Source organism: Bombina bombina, chromosome 1 (assembly GCF_027579735.1).
Source record: "Bombina bombina isolate aBomBom1 chromosome 1, aBomBom1.pri, whole genome shotgun sequence".
Lineage (NCBI taxonomy): Eukaryota > Metazoa > Chordata > Amphibia > Anura > Bombinatoridae > Bombina > Bombina bombina.
In genome coordinates this window covers 298186527-298207610 of record NC_069499.1, presented here as the reverse complement: position 1 = coordinate 298207610, position 21084 = coordinate 298186527, and the positions used below count along the sequence as shown (strand labels likewise).

General features: G+C 42.0%; 1 protein-coding gene across 1 annotated transcript in view; it reads right to left on the bottom strand.

The window, feature by feature from the left end:
* Positions 1-21084, bottom strand: part of MYLK (myosin light chain kinase) — an 842949-nt gene that overhangs the window by 619895 nt on the left and 201970 nt on the right. The window contains exon 4 of the mRNA XM_053698066.1: positions 18890-18937. Coding sequence (XP_053554041.1) covers positions 18890-18937 — 48 coding nt within the window. The remainder of the gene's footprint in view (positions 1-18889; positions 18938-21084) is intronic.

The following is a 21084-nucleotide window of genomic DNA, read 5'->3' as shown; positions in this document are numbered from 1 at the left end:
CCAAAGCTTTAGGACACGGATGAAGGGAGGGAGCAAATCAGGTCACCTAAATGGAAGGCACCACGGCTTGCAAAACCTTTCTCCCAAAAATAGCCTCAGAAGAAGCAAAAGTATCAAACTTGTAAAATTTGGTAAAAGTGTGCAGTGAAGACCAAGTCGCTGCCCTACATATCTGATCAACAGAAGCCTCGTTCTTGAAGGCCCATGTGGAAGCCACAGCCCTAGTGGAATGAGCTGTGATTCTTTCGGGAGGCTGCCGTCCGGCAGTCTCGTAAGCCAATCTGATGATGCTTTTAATCCAAAAAGAGAGAGAGGTAGAAGTTGCTTTTTGACCTCTCCTTTTACCGGAATAAACAACAAACAAGGAAGATGTTTGTCTAAAATCCTTTGTAGCATCTAAATAGAATTTTAGAGCGCGAACAACATCCAAATTGTGCAACAAACGTTCCTTCTTTGAAACTGGTTTCGGACACAGAGAAGGTACGATAATCTCCTGGTTAATGTTTTTGTTAGAAACAACTTTTGGAAGAAAACCAGGTTTAGTACGTAAAACCACCTTATCTGCGTGGAACACCAGATAAGGAGGAGAACACTGCAGAGCAGATAATTCTGAAACTCTTCTAGCAGAAGAAATTGCAACTAAAAACAAAACTTTCCAAGATAATAACTTAATATCAACGGAATGTAAGGGTTCAAACGGAACCCCCTGAAGAACTGAAAGAACTAAATTGAGACTCCAAGGAGGAGTCAAAGGTTTGTAAACAGGCTTAATTCTAACCAGAGCCTGAACAAAGGCTTGAACATCTGGCACAGCAGCCAGCTTTTTGTGAAGTAACACCGACAAGGCAGAAATCTGTCCCTTCAGGGAACTTGCAGATAATCCTTTTTCCAATCCTTCTTGAAGGAAGGATAGAATCCTAGGAATCTTAACCTTGTCCCAAGGGAATCCTTTAGATTCACACCAACAGATATATTTTTTCCAAATTTTGTGGTAAATCTTTCTAGTTACAGGCTTTCTGGCCTGAACAAGAGTATCGATAACAGAATCTGAGAACCCTCGCTTCGATAAAATCAAGCGTTCAATCTCCAAGCAGTCAGCTGGAGTGAAACCAGATTCGGATGTTCGAACGGACCCTGAACAAGAAGGTCTCGTCTCAAAGGTAGCTTCCAAGGTGGAGCCGATGACATATTCACCAGATCTGCATACCAAGTCCTGCGTGGCCACGCAGGAGCTATCAAGATCACCGACGCCCTCTCCTGATTGATCCTGGCTACCAGCCTGGGGATGAGAGGAAACGGCGGGAACACATAAGCTAGTTTGAAGGTCCAAGGTGCTACTAGTGCATCCACTAGAGCCGCCTTGGGATCCCTGGATCTGGACCCGTAGCAAGGAACTTTGAAGTTCTGACGAGAGGCCATCAGATCCATGTCTGGAATGCCCCACAGCTGAGTGACTTGGGCAAAGATTTCCGGATGGAGTTCCCACTCCCCCGGATGCAATGTCTGACGACTCAGAAAATCCGCTTCCCAATTTTCCACTCCTGGGATGTGGATAGCAGACAGGTGGCAGGAGTGAGACTCCGCCCATAGAATGATTTTGGTCACTTCTTCCATCGCTAGGGAACTCCTTGTTCCCCCCTGATGGTTGATGTACGCAACAGTTGTCATGTTGAAACCGTATGAACTTGGCCCTCGCTAGCTGAGGCCAAGCCTTGAGAGCATTGAATATCGCTCTCAGTTCCAGAATATTTATCGGTAGAAGAGATTCTTCCCGAGACCAAAGACCCTGAGCTTTCAGGGATCCCCAGACCGCGCCCCAGCCCATCAGACTGGCGTCGGTCGTGACAATGACCCACTCTGGTCTGCGGAATGTCATCCCTTGTGACAGGTTGTCCAGGGACAGCCACCAACGGAGTGAGTCTCTGGTCCTCTGATTTACTTGTATCTTCGGAGACAAGTCTGTATAGTCCCCATTCCACTGACTGAGCATGCACAGTTGTAATGGTCTTAGATGAATGCGCGCAAAAGGAACTATGTCCATTGCCGCTACCATCAACCCGATCACTTCCATGCACTGAGCTATGGAAGGAAGAGGAACGGAATGAAGTATCCGACAAGAGTCTAGAAGTTTTGTTTTTCTGGCCTTTGTCAGAAAAATCCTCATTTCTAAGGAGTCTATTATTGTTCCCAAGAAGGGAACCCTTGTTGACGGAGATAGAGAACTCTTTTCCACGTTCACTTTCCATCCGTGAGATCTGAGAAAGGCCAGGACAATGTCCGTGTGAGCCTTTGCTTGAGGAAGGGACGACGCTTGAATCAGAATGTCGTCCAAGTAAGGTACTACAGCAATGCCCCTTGGTCTTAGCACAGCTAGAAGGGACCCTAGTACCTTTGTGAAAATCCTTGGAGCAGTGGCTAATCCGAAAGGAAGCGCCACGAACTGGTAATGTTTGTCCAGGAATGCGAACCTTAGGAACCGATGATGTTCCTTGTGGATAGGAATATGTAGATACGCATCCTTTAAATCCACCGTGGTCATGAATTGACCTTCCTGGATGGAAGGAAGAATAGTTCGAATGGTTTCCATCTTGAACGATGGAACCTTGAGAAACTTGTTTAAGATCTTGAGATCTAAGATTGGTCTGAACGTTCCCTCTTTTTTGGGAACTATGAACAGATTGGAGTAGAACCCCATCCCTTGTTCTCTTAATGGAACAGGATGAATCACTCCCATTTTTAACAGGTCTTCTACACAATGTAAGAATGCCTGTCCTTTTATGTGGTCTGAAGACAACTGAGACCTGTGGAACCTCCCCCTTGGGGGAAGTCCCTTGAATTCCAGAAGATAACCTTGGGAGACTATTTCTAGCGCCCAAGGATCCAGAACATCTCTTGCCCAAGCCTGAGCGAAGAGAGAGAGTCTGCCCCCCACCAGATCCGGTCCCGGATCGGGGGCCAACATTTCATGCTGTCTTGGTAGCAGTGGCAGGTTTCTTGGCCTGCTTTCCCTTGTTCCAGCCTTGCATTGGTCTCCAAGCTGGCTTGGCTTGAGAAGTATTACCCTCTTGCTTAGAGGACGTAGCACCTTGGGCTGGTCCGTTTCTACGAAAGGGACGAAAATTAGGTTTATTTTTTGCCTTGAAAGGCCGATCCTGAGGAAGGGCGTGGCCCTTACCCCCAGTGATATCAGAGATAATCTCTTTCAAGTCAGGGCCAAACAGCGTTTTCCCCTTGAAAGGAATGTTAAGTAGCTTGTTCTTGGAAGACGCATCAGCCGACCAAGATTTCAACCAAAGCGCTCTGCGCGCCACAATAGCAAACCCAGAATTCTTAGCCGCTAACCTAGCCAATTGCAAAGTGGCGTCTAGGGTGAAAGAATTAGCCAATTTGAGAGCATTGATTCTGTCCATAATCTCCTCAAAAGGAGGAGAATCACTATCGACCGCCTTTATCAGCTCATCGAACCAGAAACATGCGGCTGTAGCGACAGGGACAATGCATGAAATTGGTTGTAGAAGGTAACCTTGCTGAACAAACATCTTTTTAAGCAAACCTTCTAATTTTTTATCCATAGGATCTTTGAAAGCACAACTATCCTCTATGGGTATAGTGGTGCGTTTGTTTAAAGTGGAAACCGCTCCCTCGACCTTGGGGACTGTCTGCCATAAGTCCTTTCTGGGGTCGACCATAGGAAACAATTTTTTAAATATGGGGGGAGGGACGAAAGGAATACCGGGCCTTTCCCATTCTTTATTAACAATGTCCGCCACCCGCTTGGGTATAGGAAAAGCTTCGGGGAGCCCCGGCACCTCTAGGAACTTGTCCATTTTACATAGTTTCTCTGGGATGACCAACTTGTCACAATCATCCAGAGTGGATAATACCTCCTTAAGCAGAATGCGGAGATGTTCCAACTTAAATTTAAATGCAATCACATCAGGTTCAGCTTGTTGAGAAATGTTCCCTGAATCAGTAATTTCTCCCTCAGACAAAACCTCCCTGGCCCCATCAGACTGGGTTAGGGGCCCTTCAGAAATATTATTATCAGCGTCGTCATGCTCTTCAGTATCTAAAACAGAGCAGTCGCGCTTACGCTGATAAGTGTTCATTTTGGCTAAAATGTTTTTGACAGAATTATCCATTACAGCCGTTAATTGTTGCATAGTAAGGAGTATTGGCGCGCTAGATGTACTAGGGGCCTCCTGAGTGGGCAAGACTCGTGTAGACGAAGGAGGGAATGATGCAGTACCATGCTTACTCCCCTCACTTGAGGAATCATCTTGGGCATCATTGTCATTGTCACATAAATCACATTTATTTAAATGAATAGGAATTCTGGCTTCCCCACATTCAGAACACAGTCTATCTGGTAGTTCAGACATGTTAAACAGGCATAAACTTGATAACAAAGTACAAAAAACGTTTTAAAATAAAACCGTTACTGTCACTTTAAATTTTAAACTGAACACACTTTATTACTGCAATTGCGAAAAAACATGAAGGAATTGTTCAAAATTCACCAAATTTTCACCACAGTGTCTTAAAGCCTTAAAAGTATTGCACACCAAATTTGGAAGCTTTAACCCTTAAAATAACGGAACCGGAGCCGTTTTGAACTTTAACCCCTTTACAGTCCCTGGTATCTGCTTTGCTGAGACCCAACCAAGCCCAAAGGGGAATACGATACCAAATGACGCCTTCAGAAAGTCTTTTCTAAGTATCAGAGCTCCTTTCACATGCGACTGCATGCCATGCCTCTCAAAAACAAGTGCGCAACACCGGCGCGAAAATGAGGCTCTGCTTATGCTTTGGGAAAGCCCCTAAAGAATAAGGTGTCTAAAACAGTGCCTGCCGATATTATTATATCAAAATACCCAGATAAAATGATTCCTCAAGGCTAAATATGTGTTAATAATGAATCGATTTAGCCCAGAAAAAGTCTACAGTCTTAATAAGCCCTTGTGAAGCCCTTATTTACGATCGTAATAAACATGGCTTACCGGATCCCATAGGGAAAATGACAGCTTCCAGCATTACATCGTCTTGTTAGAATGTGTCATACCTCAAGCAGCAAGAGACTGCTCACTGTTCCCCCAACTGAAGTTAATTGCTCTCAACAGTCCTGTGTGGAACAGCCATGGATTTTAGTGACGGTTGCTAAAATCATTTTCCTCATACAAACAGAAATCTTCATCTCTTTTCTGTTTCTGAGTAAATAGTACATACCAGCACTATTTCAAAATAACAAACTCTTGATTGAATAATAAAAACTACAGTTAAACACTAAAAAACTCTAAGCCATCTCCGTGGAGATGTTGCCTGTACAACGGCAAAGAGAATGACTGGGGTAGGCGGAGCCTAGGAGGGATCATGTGACCAGCTTTGCTGGGCTCTTTGCCATTTCCTGTTGGGGAAGAGAATATCCCACAAGTAAGGATGACGCCGTGGACCGGACACACCTATGTTGGAGAAATGTATTCCCACTCCAATGTGATGTTATAACAACCGCTTGCTTGGAAATATCTAGATTCCTTATAAAGCTAAGCTTTTCATACAGAGGTACTAAAATAAAACAGAAGCACCCTCTTTCCCAGAATGTCTTTATCTTAGAAAATGCCCACTACAATTTGAACAAAAAACAAGATTATTAGATATGGAGTTTTTCTGGACCCAATGGCTAAATTCTAAAACATAGTTATGCTTCTAAATGTTTTATTATAAAGAGAGTGTGGGTTGGCAAGTCATGTCTAGTCATATCGAGACCACCTTCGCTGAACATACTTCTTGTCTCCTGAGCCGCCTTAACATTTATTACTTGTAAACTATTACATTTTTAAACTGTGGTAATATATATATATAACATAATTTATGTAAGAACTTACCTGATAAATTCATTTCTTTCATATTAGCAAGAGTCCATGAGCTAGTGACATATGGGATATACATTCCTACCAGGAGGGGCAAAGTTTCCCAAACCTCAAAATGCCTATAAATACACCCCTCACCACACCCACAATTCAGTTTAACGAATAGCCAAGAAGTGGGGTGATAAAAAAGTGCGAAAGCATATAAAATAAGGAATTGGAATAATTGTGCTTTATACAAAATCATAACCACCACAAAAAAGGGCGGGCCTCATGGACTCTTGCTAATATGAAAGAAATGAATTTATCAGGTAAGTTCTTACATAAATTATGTTTTCTTTCATGTAATTAGCAAGAGTCCATGAGCTAGTGACGTATGGGATAATGACTACCCAAGATGTGGATCTTTCCACACAAGAGTCACTAGAGAGGGAGGGATAAAATAAAGACAGCCAATTCCTGCTGAAAATAATCCACACCCAAAATAAAGTTTAACGAAAAACATAAGCAGAAGATTCAAACTGAAACCGCTGCCTGAAGTACTTTTCTACCAAAAACTGCTTCAGAAGAAGAAAATACATCAAAATGGTAGATTTTAGTAAAAGTATGCAAAGAGGACCAAGTTGCTGCTTTGCAGATCTGGTCAACCGAAGCTTCATTCCTAAACGCCCAGGAAGTAGAAACTGACCTAGTAGAATGAGCTGTAATTCTCTGAGGCGGAGTTTTACCCGACTCAACATAGGCAAGATGAATTAAAGATTTCAACCAAGATGCCAAAGAAATGGCAGAAGCTTTCTGGCCTTTTCTAGAACCGGAAAAGATAACAAATAGACTAGAAGTCTTACGAAAAGATTTCGTAGCTTCAACATAATATTTCAAAGCTCTAACAACATCCAAAGAATGCAACGATTTCTCCTTAGAATTCTTAGGATTAGGACATAATGAAGGAACCACAATTTCTCTACTAATGTTGTTGGAATTCACAACTTTAGGTAAAAATTCAAAAGAAGTTCGCAACACGGCCTTATCCTGATGAAAAATCAGAAAAGGAGACTCACAAGAAAGAGCAGATAATTCAGAAACTCTTCTGGCAGAAGAGATGGCCAAAAGGAACAAAACTTTCCAAGAAAGTAATTTAATGTCCAATGAATGCATAGGTTCAAACGGAGGAGCTTGAAGAGCTCCCAGAACCAAATTCAAACTCCAAGGAGGAGAAATTGACTTAATGACAGGTTTTATACGAACCAAAGCTTGTACAAAACAATGAATATCAGGAAGAATAGCAATCTTTCTGTGAAAAAGAACAGAAAGAGCAGAGATTTGTCCTTTCAAAGAACTTGCGGACAAACCCTTATCTAAACCATCCTGAAGGAACTGTAAAATTCTCGGTATTCTAAAAGAATGCCAGGAAAAATGATGAGAAAGACACCAAGAAATATAAGTCTTCCAGACTCTATAATATATCTCTCGAGATACAGATTTACGAGCCTGTAACATAGTATTAATCACAGAGTCAGAGAAACCTCTTTGACCAAGAATCAAGCGTTCAATCTCCATACCTTTAAATTTAAGGATTTCAGATCCTGATGGAAAAAAGGACCTTGTGACAGAAGGTCTGGTCTTAACGGAAGAGTCCACGGTTGGCAAGAGGCCATCCGGACAAGATCCGCATACCAAAACCTGTGAGGCCATGCCGGAGCTACCAGCAGAACAAACGAGCATTCCTTCAGAATCTTGGAGATTACTCTTGGAAGAAGAACTAGAGGCGGAAAGATATAGGCAGGATGATACTTCCAAGGAAGTGATAATGCATCCACTGCCTCCGCCTGAGGATCCCGGGATCTGGACAGATACCTGGGAAGTTTCTTGTTTAGATGGGACGCCATCAGATCTATTTCTGGAAGTTCCCACATTTGAACAATCTGAAGAAATACCTCTGGGTGAAGAGACCATTCGCCCGGATGCAACGTTTGGCGACTGAGATAATCCGCTTCCCAATTGTCTACACCTGGGATATGAACCGCAGAGATTAGACAGGAGCTGGATTCCGCCCAAACCAAAATTCGAGATACTTCTTTCATAGCCAGAGGACTGTGAGTCCCTCCTTGATGATTGATGTATGCCACAGTTGTGACATTGTCTGTCTGAAAACAAATGAACGATTCTCTCTTCAGAAGAGGCCAAAACTGAAGAGCTCTGAAAATTGCACGGAGTTCCAAAATATTGATCGGTAATCTCACCTCCTGAGATTCCCAAACTCCTTGTGCCGTCAGAGATCCCCACACAGCTCCCCAACCTGTGAGACTTGCATCTGTTGAAATTAAAGTCCAGGTTGGAAGCACAAAAGAAGCCCCCTGAATTAAACGATGGTGATCTGTCCACCATGTTAGAGAGTGTCGAACAATCGGTTTTAAAGATATTAATTGAGATATCTTCGTGTAATCCTTGCACCATTGCTTCAGCATACAGAGCTGAAGAGGTCGCATGTGAAAACGAGCAAAGGGGATCGCGTCCGATGCAGCAGTCATAAGACCTAGAATTTCCATGCATAAGGCTACCGAAGGGAATGATTGTGACTGAAGGTTTCGACAAGCTGTAATCAACTTTAGACGTCTCTTGTCTGTTAAAGACAGAGTCATGGACACTGAATCCATCTGGAAACCCAGAAAGGTTACCCTTGTCTGAGGAATCAAAGAACTTTTTGGTAAATTGATCCTCCAACCATGATCTTGAAGAAACAACACAAGTCGATTCGTATGAGATTCTGCTAAATGTAAAGACTGAGCAAGTACCAAGATATCGTCCAAATAAGGAAATACCACAATACCCTGTTCTCTGATTACAGACAGCAGGGCACCGAGAACCTTTGTAAAAATTCTTGGAGCTGTAGCTAGGCCAAACGGCAGAGCCACAAACTGGTAATGCTTGTACAGAAACGAGAATCTCAGGAACTGATAATGATCTGGATGAATCGGAATACGCAGATATGCATCCTGTAAATCTATTGTGGACATAAATTTTCCCTTGCTGAACAAAAGGTAAGATAGTCCTTACAGTTACCATCTTGAACGTTGGTATCCTTACATAATGATTCAATATTTTTAGATCCAGAACTGGTCTGAAAGAATTCTCCTTCTTTGGTACAATGAAGAGATTTGAATAAAACCCCATCCCCTGTTCCGGAACTGGAACTGGCATAATTACTCCAGTCAACTCTAGATCTGAAACACATTTCAGAAATGCTTGAGCTTTTACTGGATTTACTGGGACACGGGAAAGAAAAAATCTCTTTGCAGGAGGTCTCAACTTGAAACCAATTCTGTACCCTTCTGAAACAATGCTCTGAATCCAAAGATTGTGAACAGAATTGATCCAAATTTCCTTGAAAAAACGTAACCTGCCCCCTACCAGCTGAGCTGGAATGAGGGCCGCACCTTCATGTGGACTTAGAAGCAGGCTTTGCCTTTCTAGCTGGCTTGGATTTATTCCAGACTGGAGATGGTCTCCAAACTGAAACTGCTCCTGAGGATGAAGGATCAGGCTTTTGTTCTTTGTTGAAACGAAAGGAACGAAAACGATTATTAGCCCTGTTTTTACCTTTAGATTTTTTATCCTGTGGTAAAAAAGTTCCTTTCCCACCAGTAACAGTTGAAATAATGGAATCCAACTGAGAACCAAATAATTTGTTACCCTGGAAAGAAATGGAAAGTAAAGTTGATTTAGAAGCCATATCAGCATTCCAAGTTTTAAGCCATAAAGCTCTTCTAGCTAAAATAGCTAGAGACATAAACCTGACATCAACTCTGATAATATCAAAAATGGCATCACAGATAAAATTATTAGCATGCTGAAGAAGAATAATAATATCATGAGAATCACGATGTGTTACTTGTTGCGCTAAAGTTTCCAACCAAAAAGTTGAAGCTGCAGCAACATCAGCCAAAGATATAGCAGGTCTAAGAAGATTACCTGAACACAGATAAGCTTCTCTTAGAAAGGACTCAATTTTCCTATCTAGAGGATCCTTAAACGAAGTACCATCTGACGTAGGAATAGTAGTACGTTTAGCAAGGGTAGAAATAGCCCCATCAACTTTAGGGATCTTGTCCCAAAATTCTAATCTGTCAGACGGCACAGGATATAATTGCTTAAAACGTTTAGAAGGAGTAAATTAATTACCCAAATTATCCCATTCTTTGGAAATTACTGCAGAAATAGCATTAGGAACAGGAAAAACTTCTGGAATAACCACAGGAGCTTTAAATACCTTATCTAAACGATTAGAATTAGTATCAAGAGGACCAGAATCCTCTATTTCTAAAGCAATTAGTACTTCTTTAAGTAAAGAACGAATAAATTCCATTTTAAATAAATAACAGAATTTATGTTTACCTGATAAATTGCTTTCTCCAACGGTGTGTCTGGTCCACGGCGTCATCCTTACTTGTGGGATATTCTCCTCCCCAACAGGAAATGGCAAAGAGCCCAGCAAAGCTGGTCACATGATCCCTCCTAGGCTCCGCCTTCCCCAGTCATTCGACCGACGTAAAGGAGGAATATTTGCATAGGAGAAATCATATGATACCGTGGTGACTGTAGTTAAAGAAAATAAATTATCAGACCTTATTAAAAAACCAGGGCGGGCCGTGGACCGGACACACCGTTGGAGAAAGCAATTTATCAGGTAAACATAAATTCTGTTTTCTCCAACATAGGTGTGTCCGGTCCACGGCGTCATCCTTACTTGTGGGAACCAATACCAAAGCTTTAGGACACGGATGAAGGGAGGGAGCAAATCAGGTCACCTAGATGGAAGGCACCACGGCTTGCAAAACCTTTCTCCCAAAAATAGCCTCAGAAGAAGCAAAAGTATCAAATTTGTAAAATTTAGTAAAAGTGTGCAGTGAAGACCAAGTCGCTGCCTTACATATCTGATCCACAGAAGCCTCGTTCTTGAAGGCCCATGTGGAAGCCACAGCCCTAGTGGAATGAGCTGTGATTCTTTCAGGAGGCTGCCGTCCGGCAGTCTCGTAAGCCAATCTGATGATGCTTTTAAGCCAAAAGAGAGAGAGGTAGAAGTTGCTTTTTGACCTCTCCTTTTACCAGAATAAACAACAAACAAGGAAGATGTTTGTCTAAAATCCTTTGTAGCATCTAAATAGAATTTTAGAGCACGAACTACGTCCAAATTGTGCAACAAACGTTCCTTCTTTGAAACTGGATTCGGACACAAAGAAGGCACGACTATCTCCTGGTTAATGTTTTTGTTAGAAACAACTTTCGGAAGAAAACCAGGTTTAGTACGCAAAACCACCTTATCTGCATGGAACACCAGATAAGGAGGAGAACACTGCAGAGCAGATAATTCCGAAACTCTTCTAGCAGAAGAAATTGCAATCAAAAACAAAACTTTCCAAGATAATAACTTAATATCAACGGAATGTAAGGGTTCAAACGGAACCCCCTGAAGAACTGAAAGAACTAAATTGAGACTCCAAGGAGGAGTCAAAGGTTTGTAAACAGGCTTGATTCTAACCAGAGCCTGAACAAAGGCTTGAACATCTGGCACAGCTGCCAGCTTTTTGTGAAGTAACACAGACAAGGCAGAAATCTGTCCCTTCAAAGAACTTGCAGATAATCCTTTCTCCAAACCTTCTTGAAGAAAGGATAGAATCTTAGGAATTTTTATCTTGTCCCAAGGGAATCCTTTAGATTCACACCAACAGATATATTTTTTCCATATTTTGTGGTAGATTTTTCTAGTCACAGGCTTTCTGGCCTGAACAAGAGTATCAATGACAGAATCTGAGAACCCTCGCTTTGATAAGATCAAGCGTTCAATCTCCAAGCAGTCAGTTGGAGTGAGACCAGATTCGGATGTTCGAACGGACCTTGAACAAGAAGGTCCCGTCTCAAAGGTAGCTTCCATGGTGGAGCCGATGACATATTCACCAGGTCTGCATACCAAGTCCTGCATGGCCACGCAGGAGCTATCAAGATCACCGATGCCCTCTCCTGATTGATCCTGGCTACCAGCCTGGGGATGAGAGGAAACGGCGGGAATACATAAGCTAGTTTGAAGGTCCAAGGTGCTACTAGTGCATCTACTAGAGTCGCCTTGGGATCCCTGGATCTGGACCCGTAGCAAGGAACCTTGAAGTTCTGACGAGAGGCCATCAGATCCATGTCTGGAATGCCCCACAACTGAGTGATTTGGGCAAAGATTTCCGGATGGAGTTCCCACTCCCCCGGATGAAATGTCTGACGACTCAGAAAATCCGCTTCCCAATTTTCCACTCCTGGGATGTGGATTGCAGACAAGTGGCAGAAGTGAGTCTCCGCCCATTGAATGATTTTGGTCACTTCTTCCATCGCCAGGGAACTCCTTGTTCCCCCCTGATGGTTGATGTACGCAACAGTCGTCATGTTGTCTGATTGAAACCGTATGAATTTGGCCTTTGCTAGTTGAGGCCAAGCCTTGAGAGCATTGAATATCGCTCTCAGTTCCAGAATATTTATCGGGAGAAGAGATTCTTCCCGAGACCAAAGACCCTGAGCTTTCAGGGGTCCCCAGACCGCGCCCCAGCCCACCAGACTGGCGTCGGTCGTGACAATGACCCACTCTGGTCTGCGGAAGCTCATCCCCTGTGACAGGTTGTCCAGGGACAGCCACCAACGGAGTGAATCTCTGGTCCTCTGATCTACTTGTATCGTCGGAGACAAGTCTGTATAATCCCCATTCCACTGACTGAGCATGCACAGTTGTAATGGTCTTAGATGAATTCGCGCAAAAGGAACTATGTCCATTGCCGCTACCATCAAACCTATTACTTCCATGCACTGCGCTATGGAAGGAAGAGGAACAGAATGAAGTATTAGACAAGAGTTTAGAAGTTTTGATTTTCTGGCCTCTGTCAGAAAAATCCTCATTTCTAAGGAGTCTATTATTGTTCCCAAGAAGGGAACCCTTGTTGACGGAGATAGAGAACTTTTTTCTACGTTCACTTTCCACCCGTGAGATCTGAGAAAGGCCAGGACAATGTCCGTGTGAGCCTTTGCTTGTGGAAGGGACGACGCTTGAATCAGAATGTCGTCCAAGTAAGGTACTACTGCAATGCCCCTTGGTCTTAGCACCGCTAGAAGGGACCCTAGTACCTTTGTGAAAATTCTTGGAGCAGTGGCTAATCCGAACGGAAGTGCCACAAACTGGTAATGCTTGTCCAGAAATGCGAACCTTAGGAACCGATGATGTTCCTTGTGGATAGGAATATGTAGATACGCATCCTTTAAATCCACCGTGGTCATGAATTGACCTTCCTGGATGGAAGGAAGAATTGTTCGAATGGTTTCCATTTTGAACGATGGAACCTTGAGAAACTTGTTTAGGATCTTGAGATCTAAGATTGGTCTGAATGTTCCCTCTTTTTTGGGAACTACAAACAGATTGGAGTAGAACCCCATCCCTTGTTCTCCTAATGGAACAGGATGAATCACTCCCATTTTTAACAGGTCTTCTACACAATGTAAGAATGCCTGTTTTTTTATGTGGTCTGAAGACAATTGAGACCTGTGGAACCTCCCCCTTGGGGGAAGCCCCTTGAATTCCAGAAGATAACCTTGGGAGACTATTTCTAGCGCCCAAGGATCCAGAACATCTCTTGCCCAAGCCTGAGCGAAGAGAGAGAGTCTGCCCCCCACCAGATCCGGTCCCGGATCGGGGGCCAACATCTCATGCTGTCTTGGTAGCAGTGGCAGGTTTCTTGGCCTGCTTACCTTTGTTCCAGCCTTGCATTGGCCTCCAGGCTGGCTTGGCTTGAGAAGTATTACCCTCTTGCTTAGAGGACGTAGCACTTGGGGCTGGTCCGTTTCTGCGAAAGGGACGAAAATTAGGTTTATTTTTGGCCTTGAAAGACCTATCCTGAGGAAGGGCGTGGCCCTTACCCCCAGTGATATCAGAAATAATCTCTTTCAAGTCAGGGCCAAACAGCGTTTTCCCCTTGAAAGGAATGTTAAGCAATTTGTTCTTGGAAGACGCATCCGCTGACCAAGATTTTAGCCAAAGCGCTCTGCGCGCCACAATAGCAAACCCAGAATTTTTCGCCGCTAATCTAGCCAATTGCAAAGTGGCGTCTAGGGTGAAAGAGTTAGCCAATTTGAGAGCATGAATTCTGTCCAAAATCTCCTCATAAGAAGAATCTTTATTGAGCGCCTTTTCTAGTTCATCGAACCAGAAACACGCTGCTGTAGTGACAGGAACAATGCATGAAATTGGTTGTAGAAGGTAACCTTGCTGAACAAACATCTTTTTAAGCAAACCCTCTAATTTTTTATCCATAGGATCTTTGAAAGCACAACTATCTTCTATGGGTATAGTGGTGCGTTTGTTTAGAGTAGAAACCGCCCCCTCGACCTTGGGGACTGTCTGCCATAAGTCCTTTCTGGGGTCGACCATAGGAAACAATTTCTTAAATATAGGGGGAGGGACGAAAGGTATGCCGGGCCTTTCCCATTCTTTGTTTACAATGTCCGCCACCCGCTTGGGTATAGGAAAAGCTTCGGGGGGCCCCGGGACCTCTAGGAACTTGTCCATTTTACATAATTTCTCTGGAATGACCAAATTCTCACAATCATCCAGAGTAGATAACACCTCCTTAAGCAGGGCGCGGAGATGTTCCAATTTAAATTTGAATGTAATTACATCAGGTTCAGCTTGTTGAGAAATTTTCCCTGAATCTGAAATTTCTCCCTCAGACAAAACCTCCCTGGCCCCCTCAGACTGGTGTAGGGGCACTTCAGAACCAATATCATCAGCGTCCTCATGCTCTTCAGTATTTTCTAAAACAGAGCAGTTGCGCTTTCGCTGATAAGTGGGCATTTTGGCTAAAATGTTTTTGATAGAATTATCCATTACAGCCGTTAATTGTTGCATAGTAAGGAGTATTGGCGCACTAGATGTACTAGGGGCCTCCTGTGTGGGCAAGACTGGTGTAGACGAAGGAGGGGATGATGCAGTACCATGCTTACTCCCCTCACTTGAGGAATGATCTTGGGCATCATTTTCTCTAAATTTTGTGTCACATAAATCACATCTATTTAAATGAGAAGGAACCTTGGCTTCCCCACATACAGAACACAGTCTATCCGGTAGTTCAGACATGTTAAACAGGCATAAACTTGATAACAAAGTACAAAAAACGTTTCAAAATAAAACCGTTACTGTCACTTTAAATTTTAAACTGAACACACTTTATTACTGCAAATGTGAAAAAGTATGAAGGAATTGTTCAAAATTCACCAAAATTTCACCACAGTGTCTTAAAGCCTTAAAAGTATTGCACACCAAATTTGAAAGCTTTAACTCTTAAAATAACGGAACCGGAGCCGTTTTTATATTTAACCCCTTTACAGTCCCTGGTATCTGCTTTGCTGAGACCCAACCAAGCCCAAAGGGGAATACGATACCAAATGACGCCTTCAGAAAGTCTTTTCTATGTATCAGAGCTCCTCACACATGCATCTGCATGTCATGCTTCCCAAAAACAAGTGCGCAATAGAGGCGCGAAAATGAGGCTCTGCCTATGATTAGGGAAAGCCCCTAGAAAATAAGGTGTCCAATACAGTGCCTGCCGGTTATTTTAAATAATTCCCAAGAATAAAATAATTCCTCAAAGCTATGAAGTATTAAAATATGCTTATATATCAATCGTTTTAGCCCAGAAAATGTCTACAGTCTTAAAAGCCCTTGTGAAGCCCTTTTTTTCTTATGTAATAAAAATGGCTTACCGGATCCCATAGGGAAAATGACAGCTTCCAGCATTACATCGTCTTGTTAGAAATGTGTCATACCTCAAGCAGCAAAAGTCTGCTCACTGTTTCCCCCAACTGAAGTTAATTCCTCTCAACAGTCCTGTGTGGAAACAGCCATCGATTTTAGTAACGGTTGCTAAAATCATTTTCCTCTTACAAACAGAAATCTTCATCTCTTTTCTGTTTCAGAGTAAATAGTACATACCAGCACTATTTTAAAATAACAAACTCTTGATTGAATAATAAAAACTACAGTTAAACACCAAAAAACTCTAAGCCATCTCCGTGGAGATGTTGCCTGTACAACGGCAAAGAGAATGACTGGGGAAGGCGGAGCCTAGGAGGGATCATGTGACCAGCTTTGCTGGGCTCTTTGCCATTTCCTGTTGGGGAGGAGAATATCCCACAAGTAAGGATGACGCCGTGGACCGGACACACCTATGTTGGAGAAATGAAGATTTATCAGCATCAACCTCTGAGACAGAATCCTCTGAACCAGAGGAATCATCAGAATCAGAATGATGATGTTCAGTTAAAAATTCATCTGTAGGGAGAGAAGTTTTAAAAGATTTTTTACGTTTACTAGAAGGAGAAATAACAGACATAGCCTTCTTTATGGATTCTGAAACAAAATCTCTTATATTATCAGGAACATTCTGCACCTTAGATGTTGAAGGAACTGCAACAGGCAATGGTACTTTACTAAAGGAAATATTATCTGCTTTAACAAGTTTGTCATGACAATCAATACAAACAACAGCTGGAGGAATAGCTACCAAAAGTTTACAGCAGATACACTTAGCTTTGGTAGATTCAGCACTTGACAGCGATTTTCCTGTAGTATCTTCTGACTCAGATGCAACGTGAGACATCTTGCAATATGTAAGAGAAAAAACAACATATATATAAAGCAAAATTGATCAAATTCCTTAAATGACAGTTTCAGGAATGGGAAAAAATGCCAAAGAACAAGCTTCTAGCAACCAGAAGCAATAAAAAATGAGACTTAAATAATGTGGAGACAAAAGTGACGCCCATTTTTTCGCGCCAAATAAGACGCCCACATTATTTGGCGCCTAAATGCTTTTTGGCGCCAAAAATGACGCCACATCCGGAACGCCGACATTTTTGGCGCAAAATAACGTCAAAAAATGACGCAACTTCCGGCGACACGTATGACGCCGGAAACGGAAATCGAATTTTTGCGCCAAAAAAGTCCGCGCCAAGAATGACGCAATAAAATGAAGCATTTTCAGCCCCCGCGAGCCTAACAGCCCACAGGGAAAAAGTCAAATTTTAAGGTAAGAAAAATGTTAAATTAAAATGCATTATCCCAAATATGAAACTGACTGTCTGAAAATAAGGAAAGTTGAACATTCTGAGTCAAGGCAAATAAATGTTTGAATACATATATTTAGAACTTTATAAACAAAGTGCCCAACCATAGCTAGGAGTGTCACAGAAAATAAGACTTACTTACCCCAGGACACTCATCTACATATAGCAGATAGCCAAACCAGTACTGAAACGAGAATCAGCAGAGGTAATGGTATATATAAGAGTATATCGTCGATCTGAAAAGGGAGGTAAGAGATGAATCTCTACGACCGATAACAGAGAACCTATGAAATAGACCCCTTAGAAGGAGATCACTGCATTCAAATAGGCAATACTCTCCTCACATCCCTCTGACATTCACTGCACGCTGAGAGGAAAACCGGGCTCCAACTTGCTGCGGAGCGCATATCAACGTAGAATCTAGCACAAACTTACTTCACCACCTCCATCGGAGGCAAAGTTTGTAAAACTGAATTGTGGGTGTGGTGAGGGGTGTATTTATAGGCATTTTGAGGTTTGGGAAACTTTGCCCCTCCTGGTAGGAATGTATATCCCATACGTCACTAGCTCATGGACTCTTGCTAATTACATGAAAGAAATATATATATATATATTGGGATAAGTATAGTTATTTCAATATCTAAATACATGGTTGTGATTTCAAACTATTGAATCTAATTTATTTCTTAGTATCCTCCTTTTTTGTCCTTCCCATTATATTATCATTGCCAATACAGGTAATCACCTATAGGTAGACTTCAACTGCCAATTATTGATTGCCATAGTAAAATGCTTGTCTCCTTATAATGACCATAAAACGTCCAAGGGCTTCACTACTTACTCAGTATATGCTTTTATTTCAGTGGTTTTGATTGCCATACTTTTGTATTATGCTTTATTTATTTTTATTTTGCACACAATGCCAGCAGTATCCAATACACAGTGTCCTATATATACTACGGCATCTCTAGTTCCTATATTATTCTACATAGCCTGATATGCAAAAAGTTCAGTAATTTCTCCATTCTTTGCAAACAGGATGCACAGAACATTGTAAATACTGGAAAGAATTCTCCTGTCTTATGGAATCAATGTGGCAAATGCCCCAGAGTGCTAAATTGTGAGCCTGTTTGCAGTACAAAGTGCATAGAGTATTACTCTGTTTCCAGTATGTGCAAAATGGTATCACAGTATTTGAGACTTACACATTTTCACAGTGGATATTCAAAAATATCTTGCAGCTTGGAGATTTTTGTTTAATCAAGTACTTGCTAACCACAATCAAATCCAATTAGATCATCAGACTGGTTCCACCATATTAAGTAGACTTTTTACTCTATTTAAATAAAAACTTAATATGCATTAATCAATTGGGTAATTTAATATTTGCATTTGGCCACACATAATCTAGCTCCAAGCTGCCAAAATACTACACATTTTGTGGACAATTACCCCACCCCAGTACATTACTTTGATAGTAAGCATTTTCAATCATTTCTGGTAAAGTATTCTATTACATGATGGCTTATGGCTAAAGCTCCAAAGTCTGCCAGTTGCTGCTTATCTTGTTGGCTAATGTTAAATTGCTCAAGAGTCAGAATCCTATTACAATGCCCTCAGGACTCACATGCTACTAAGATAGAATGTGAAAGTGCAACATTTGAGGTGGATTCTACAAAGAGGTTTTAGTTTATTGCTGGCTCCAGCTGCAGTGTTAATTAGGTAGGGATGTTGTCATTGGAAGGTTAAATAAGGGGAGACTAAGCCAAAGGAAATACAGGAGTTCTGCTGTGCAACAGGAGATGAAGTACAAGTGGCACTGAGCCATCAACTGTCCAAACTGAGCATCCATCAACCTACTCATGGAACGTGGCACTCACCTTGAGCTCCTACTGCTGCTAGATGACAGACTGTACTTCTTTGCAGAGCTTTCTGTAAAAAAAAATGAATACTGTTTTTACATTTGTAAAATCTATGTTTAATGTGATATTGCATTGTATATAAAGGGGCTACTGAGGATTGTTTACAAGACCATGTTTGGTTTTAACTAGAACAGCAACACTCGGACCATGGGATAGATTCATAGACGCTTGTGAGATTGCCAAGAGACCTAGTTGTAAAGGTCAGGTTTGAAATTCATTGAACATCACTTCCTCTATATTTCTCACAGTCTCATTAGTGAACGTTCCTTCCATTAACATCTATAGTTGCGAGCACAATTTGTAATATCTAACAAATCAAATGTTAACTTCCAACAATGCAGAAAAACAATAAATAAATATGACAGCAAAATATAGGACACACAGAAAAATACTTTATATAAAGGACACACAGAAAAATACTTTATATAAATGATTATAATTGTATATTCTTTGCATGTCTGGTTTTCATGGTGATGCAGTCCCGCTGGATACAACAAAAGGTGCCTTGAGGGGCTGGCAGTTGGCATTCTAGATCTAAAGGTTTCACCTACACTTTGGCCTTGCAAGTAATATTCATAATGACTTTATTGTACTTGAATTATGTTTTCTCGCTATTTTAAAGCTGACAAACTTGTCTCGTTTTTATTTAATAATTTTCAGGTTTGTGAGCATATGTTGTAGTTGACGGTTTTATATAGGGAGTTTATTTTTATCATTTTAATTCCCTTGTTCTGTAACATTTTGAAGGCATTTCTGTAATGCCCATTTCTTTCACAGTGGAACTCGATCTATGCATCAAAACGTAAGCAGTTATGGGGGAAACCTCCGGGCAGCGGCCATATTTGGTCGCCATATTTTGAGCTGCTTCAGTTTGTGAGAAATCTACCTTAAAACACAAGATACTTGGACTTATCTTCTATTCAGACTTCTAGATTCTATACTATGAGAGGTTCCTACAACGATTGAGCCTTATATTGTGCTTTTCTGCAGCCTAAATATATCGGAGATCACTTTGAGGCCTTGGCCTCCACACTAATCCCCCAGCAGCTATCCTTGGATGCTTGCTGTGACGCAGTCTTTGGAATAAGCTGCATTTAGGATTATACACCATGGAGGAAGCCTATATAATCCTAAAAGATCTTTTGAAGGAACAAGACCTGAAAATTGTGGATAGACTAGACCAGCTCTAATCTCTCATGGAGACCAAAACTAGGCAGAGAGTTGTACCCGACATGTCGAAGATTGGGGACGCTGATACTTCAGAGCTACTGCAGCCCGGATTACTGGTGGCCGGGCGGCCTCACAGTATGGAAGATTCTGTCTGCCCAATGCCTGATATACATCTGGTTGCCAATTTCGAGCTTGCCGTCTCAGCCTGGGGGATGCGGCTGGCCCTATGGAGGGGGGGGGGGGGGGGGGCGAGTTAGCGGAACCACTTCTGTAATGTGCCGAAACCTGGCTGCGGGACTGCCCGGTCTGCAGGACTTCTCGGATCAGCATAAGACACTGGTAGTGCCACGAGGCTCAAGACGCAAGACAGAGACACTGCTGGATGGATTCATGCATCCTGCTTCACTCTCAAACCTGGCCATTGAGGTGAAATCAGTGGCTTAAAAACTGCGGCCTATTTTTTGGGACAATGATATTGCTTGTCTCTCTCCAGAGAATGAGAAATTATGGAGTTAGGGGGCCTCAGCAACCTGGGACTTGCGCTAAAGCAGGCATTGCGTGATACCCTAAGCGTGGAAACAGGTATCCAGTCCTCGGGCCTGGTATAGTACTTTGATTTTGAAATCTGCTCCTCTCATGAGAACTATCAAGTTTGAGACTGAGGTCCTAATTATTATATCTCATATATATTGGACTCATCTGTTCATTTACAGTTCTCATAGTTTTCTGTTTGTTATGTTATGTTTGGTGTTTCTGCCCTCTTGTAAGTATCTACATAAGCCACATACACCACTGGATTAGGAGGGCTTAAATGCCTTGGGTCTGCAACATATAGTTATTCTTTTACTTTAAGGAGTGTGTACTAACTGCTAGCATTTAAGAGGATAACCCTTGACATGTTCTACTTTAAACCTAAATTTATTTTAGCTAACTGAGTTATCTCCCAACTTTATTGCAAAACAAAATGTATGCTTACCTGATAA